The sequence below is a fragment of the Miscanthus floridulus genome, chromosome 14, assembly GCF_019320115.1.
Source record: "Miscanthus floridulus cultivar M001 chromosome 14, ASM1932011v1, whole genome shotgun sequence".
In the NCBI taxonomy this organism is placed as follows: Eukaryota; Viridiplantae; Streptophyta; class Magnoliopsida; order Poales; family Poaceae; genus Miscanthus; species Miscanthus floridulus.
Window position 1 is genome coordinate 85,504,505 of NC_089593.1, and position 6,000 is coordinate 85,510,504.

The window sequence follows — 6,000 nt, forward strand, 5'->3', positions numbered from 1 at the left end:
TTGCCAAGTTGACGGTTGTACAACAAGTAATATTTGATAAACCAGTCAAGCATCGGCACTTAAAGGCTTTATATATGAATGGTTTTATTGACGGAAAGCCGATGAACAAGATGTTGGTGGACGAAGGTGCTTCTGTCAATCTTATGTCTTACACCACTTTTCGTAAACTTGGCAAAGGACCAGGAGATCTGATGGAGACTAACATGATGCTTAAAGTCTTTGGAGGTAATGCGTCTAAGACCCGGGGCGCAATGAATGTCAAACTAACAATCAGGAGTAAGACTCTACTCACCACATTCTTCGTCATCGATTGGAAAGGGTCATATAGTTTGCTCCTTGGTCGTGATTGGATTCATGCGAACTGTTGTGTACCATCGACCATGCATCAGTGTTTGATTCAATGGCATGGAGATGATGTCGAACTGGTTCGCGCTGATGAGTCTATGAGCATCGCAACAGCTGATCCAGTCTTCTGGGAACTAGAAGACTTCAAATGCTTTTCTGGCAAGTTATGGGAAAGAGGCTTCATTAAAATCAGCAATGAAAGCCAGCAGCCAATGCAAGCAATCGGCTCTGAGAGTTTGTTTTAGTCACTATTCGCCTAAACGGTCGTTTAGCCTGTTTAAACACCGTGTAAACGCTACACGGTGGTGCGCCGTTTCCGTTTAATCACCCGTTTACCCCGTTTAATTGGCCGTTTAGCCCGTTTAATGGGACGTTTTGCCCGAATAATGGCTAAACAGTAGGTGACCGACTGTTTATCGTTTAGCGTTTAGGAAAACACTAGTTTTAGTAAATAGTCACGACTTCACGTGGGCCATTGGATTAAGGAAAAAAATAAGCATTGGCCCTGGAGATGGGTTTAGGCCGACCCATGTGAATGCTAAGTCGAATAGTAAGTGTGATTCGGAGTTGATAAGATTTCTTAAAGGAGTTATGTTTCGCTTAATGGGATGCTTGACATGGATTGATCAATCGTTTAATCTTTGGTGTGAAAAGTTCTGCGGCAAAATATTTAAAGGGTTGTTATCCTAGCATTTGATCAACACTTGATAGCCAATTCATTTAGTCATCGGCTCTAATAGCCGGTACCAGGTATCGCCTCTAGTTCAAAAAATGAAAAATCTTCAAGACATAAAAGCCGATAAGATATGTATCGCCTCCAGAGCTAGAAATAAAAACAAAGACAGTAATGCACTAGGGCATTGCACTATGACACGTTCATAGAAGAGCAAAAGATTTTATTCATCTGTTCACCCTAAGTACAATCTAATCGAAGACTTTGTTCACCACATCCTGAGCAGATGTGATGTCCATGATGGCCTCCATCGCTACGATGAATTCTTCCATCAAGTCCTCATGTTCCTTAGGACCGTCGCCCAATGGGAAACCGGTCTCCATGGCATGGAGCTCATACCCGGTCTGGACTTGCACCGCGATCAACGCCACCGACGCACCATGATGAACACCGTGGAGGATGATCTCCTGAACGCGGGCTAGGATGTCTTGGAGACGAGCATCGATGGGGGAACCCCAAGCATTGACGGTGTCCACAGACACATTCACCGCTAGTTGCAGAGATTCCAACTGCACCGTTAGGGCTGGCAATCATGGGAATAGAAAGACTATCAAGATAAAGACAGTGGAAATTAGAATGGAAGCATTTATGGAACTCGTCTTACCTACCACCGTGGAGTTAGATTCAGCCAGCCGCGCTCGAACGACACTGGCCTCCTCCTCGGTCGCATGAAGGGCAGCCTGAGAGACCCCAAGGCGGATCTCAAGTTGGCCATTCTCCCAAGTCGCCTCAGCATAATGATTCTGAGCCATCCTCCACTCATGAAGGAAACGCTGGGCGTCATCGCCATTGTAGGAGTCAGAAGAATCTGACGACAAGGCTGGCATAGAAGATGCAGCGTTAGAGGGCTCACTGGCCCTAGGGAGAGGACGAAGACTATCATTCACAACAAACCTATAGGCGAGTTAGAATAGTTCATCATCATAAACATGAAATGTCAATCTCACCTCATGCGTCGAAGATGCTGGTTCATCGGCATGATCTCCTTTGGGATCTCCTCTGTTGTGCGCTTGCCTCGGTTGTCCTCACCGGCCATGAAGGATGATTGGATCTATGGAAGGGGGAAAGAAAACCGCTATAGGGTTTTAGTTGGCGGAGGAGAGCAAAGAAATAGTTGCGAGTGGAGATGTATTCGAGGTCGAAGCCCTTGGCTGGTATTTGAAGACATGAAGCAAAGAGGCGGACGCCTCAGGACACACAAAAGGCAACCGCAATTAATAGAAGGCAAAGCGCCACTTCACCAATGCCGAAGAGAATACGACGTTGGGAGATTAAGGATAGAAAATCGAGGGGTTCGCTTAATGAAGGCCGTGTTTTCAGACTTAATTGGATTAAGATTAGAAGTCTGGGATCGGCTGTCTCAAATCGGCTCTTTAGCTGAAACAAGAAGTACAATTAAATGACGGAGAGTATGATTGATTCTACACAAGATACGCGTTAACATGCAAATTACAAGGCTAAAAACATCCTGGATTGCGTTCAGTACTTTTAGCCGAATAGCATTAGCTTCTACAATATGTTGCTTATTTTCTTTGGCTGATCCAGGAATGTCCTCAAGGCCGCTGCGGATGACCTTGCCTTCTCTAACTTTGGCCAGTAGTTCTTGCTTCTTCTTTTTGATGGCATCAGGTATTTGGGCCAGAGTGGACTTGCGATGGTCAATGGCAGCTTTCACGTTTTCTAGCTCCCTCTCGAGTTCTGCACGCTTGATCTCTAGTTGGGACAATTCTAGATTGGTCCTATGGGAGGAATTCTTTAGATCATCAATCAACTGTGTCAGCTCTTTAGCCTCTTGCTTGTTGAAGTTCCTCTTGACCAGTAAAGTTTCACAATCGGACAGATTCCTCTGAGCCTTTTCCATCTTCGGGGCCTGAACTTCAAAGATAGACAAAGATGATAAGATTCTAGAGAGAGCTAGGGATGGATTGCTCTTGATGGCCAAGAGGACTCTCTGCATTGAATCAGTGTCTTGGATCAAATCAGCTATATTCTTCTCAAACATTGGCAATACATTTCTTAGCCGATTTCTAGTCTCTTCTAACAAAGCTTCCTTAAAAGAGGTGGCTGACGAACTGACTTCATCTTCATCTAAATATTCCCCAAGATTAAAGGAATAGCTCAGAGCTAGGAGATTGAGTGCCTATGTATAAGGAAATCTCAATTAGGAGGTTTGAGTCAGTTCATAACAAAATGGATGGTTAAGAAGATACTACACCTTCTTTGAAGTTTCTATCTGAAGAGGAGGAACAACTGATGATGCACCGACGACGTCTGGTTGAATCGGATCTGGACTCTCAACATTGACATCTGCAAACATCGTAAAATTTTTAGTTCATGTTTGTTGCAGAAAGATAAATTTAGCAAATAACTCCCTTACCATCAGTTGTTTGCCGAACTAGGGAATCGACAGTTTGAGTGTTGACGGCAACAAGACTACCTTCAACGCCAACAGGATCATTAGGCAGACTGTCAGGCTCCCGATCTTGCACAGGTGTTTCCTCAGGAAGTATCTAACACATTAAGAAGTTGGATGAAGAGTAAAGGACTGAATAAATCAAGAAGTTAAAGAAAATACCCCAACAAGCATCAAGGATAAAACTCACATTTTCTAATGTTGTGGAAGTATTGGTTATTTCAACCGGAATCGGCTCCTTTCGTGGGTTAGCCGATGGAGGTTTAGTTGATGTTGAGTTGAACGCCTAGGATAGCAGTTCCGTACCCAGAGCAGGTTGGGACACAATGCTCGATAACTGTGAAAGAACGAAGTCAGCTATGGAATATCATTTTGAGAAGGAGGTGAATTGTTTACCTGAGCAGCTGATGTTCTCATTCTGCATAGTCTCTTCCCAGTAGTAGTTTTCTAGGTTGTCCCTTGAGCTGCCTTGCGCTTTGAAGATTGATACATCACGATAGTAGAGGCAACATGAGTTTTCATTAATTTTTTTAGTGAAGGCGTAGCCGATCCCATTCTTGAAACCGGGCATGATCGATGGTAATCTATAGGATGCCCCTTCCTATCCAAGCTCGGAGGATCAAATTCAACATCCTAAAAAGATCGATTAGAACGGTTGGCAGAGGAATCCGTCGAGCAATTTTTTGAAAAGAAATAGCAAATTACCACTCCGTTAGAAGCAAATTCTCCGTCCAAGGCTATACACAAAGGATGGACCGATCCACAGAAGAGATGGGAGCGTCATTCCTGCCACCAGGAGTCAAAGAGAATGGAAGAGAGGCTAACTCTAATCCAGTCATGCAAACAGAGGGAAGGAAGATCTGATCCCAGTTGAAAAACTCTAGAGGTTTCTAATACTTCACTGATATCTTCCCTTGGCTTCAGTATGTTCTTGAAAAATAGCTGAGGAGGCAATTGACCGAAACCAAAATGACGAGCTACAAAGGATGGGTTGTAAAACTCATAAGTTGGAAGGTTTCCTGGAATGAAAGAGCCTGTAGCCATTTTGCCATGGCCATGATGAAACTCGACTAGAAGAACACAGGGCTTGACGAAGGAATTGAAGATTGCGGCCGCCTCATCGTCCGAACAGCCCGACTCAAATTGAAACTTGAATGAGAAGATCAGCTCATCATTCTCATCATCATATGGTAGCCAAGTCAGGATGTCTACATTAAACCCTCTGTAGAACTTCTTGAAGAGGTGGCCAATATCAAAATCAATTGTTATGGCCGATGTAGCCTCACCAGGCTCATGCACTGCCGAGTTCTTCCTTCTTCACCTCTATATTCCTCATCAAAGGTGGAAGAAGGGAAGCTCAGGCTTTTGAGATCAGACCTCACAAACTTATGCATATACAGGTTAAGCCACAGTTGTATTAACCACCAAGGGCCACTTACAATATGCATTGGTTCATTCTTCAGTAATTGGGCAGCCACCTGGTACATCAGATGATAAGCGGCTCCTAGCAAATACTTTCCAAGAGGGATATCTTTGCCTAATGCTAGGTGCTCTACCATGAGTTTGTGATTATAGGTTGGACCACAAGATGATCCGTAGAAAATGAATCTTTCCAGCCACATGTTTAGAAAGGCCATGTATTCCCTTTCGCTGACAGCTGATCCATCTCCAACATGGTTCAGAATGCAACTGGCCCATCCAATGCAGTCTGCTATTTTGGCTAATTTCTTAGAGCCAACACTCAAGTACTCGTAAGGCTGCATTGATCTAGTAATTCTAAGGCCAGTCAACATATAAACATCGGCTAGAGTGATGGTCATTGAGACATGACCAAATACAAAGGCATTCAGGGCATTGGACCAGAAATAAGATGCAGAAATCAGGAGTGAATCGTTTCTCTCCATCTCGGACAACAAGAGGGTCAGACATTGGTTCAGATCATAAAGCTCCCAATCTCCACCCTTTTTCTCAGACATCCTATGGAACCAATTTCTCTATCCCTTAGGCATCTTTGGCCAATTTCTGAAGAGAGTTTTGGTATTCTAAGAGGACAAATCCATGACAGATTGTTTAAAGGGGATTTGGTTGATTTCTTGATGGATGAAATCAGATGGATCAGGATCACCCAGAGGCCCAAGAAAATAGATATTGGAGGCAACAACTGATGGAATTAGGATTTAGACCTCATTTCCTAAGAAATCGGATGAAATAAGTTTGAGGAGAAAAGAAATACGAGGTAGCGGCCAATGATTGGAGAGTAGAAACTTGGAGACATACCTCAGGGATGTGGTCGATGGTCGCCATTATAGCCAAAATAGGTTTAAATCTGGCGAGGATCGCTTGGATGACAACTTGTTAGAATAGGTGATTTGCTAGGGTTTGAGGCCTTGGCAATGACGACATCGGCTATTAAAGTTGGCTCGAGAAAGAAGGAGAAAGTAAACAGGCCAAGTGAGTTGGAAGAGATACAGTTGGGGTGTTATATAAAACTCGGCCCGGGAAGTTAGGA

The 6,000-nt window shown here is 43.9% G+C and overlaps 1 protein-coding gene across 1 annotated transcript; it reads right to left on the reverse strand.

The window, feature by feature from the left end:
• Positions 1 to 1,269: 1,269 nt before the first annotated feature.
• Positions 1,270 to 5,795, reverse strand: LOC136503906 (uncharacterized). Its single transcript, XM_066498828.1, has 7 exons — positions 5,769 to 5,795; positions 3,516 to 3,588; positions 3,294 to 3,385; positions 2,532 to 3,218; positions 2,026 to 2,129; positions 1,683 to 1,972; positions 1,270 to 1,601 (listed from the first exon to the last, which is right to left on the reverse strand). The coding sequence occupies exons 1-7, from the start codon at positions 5,793 to 5,795 to the stop codon at positions 1,270 to 1,272; spliced, it is 1,605 nt and encodes a 534-aa protein (XP_066354925.1).
• Positions 5,796 to 6,000: the final 205 nt, after the last annotated feature.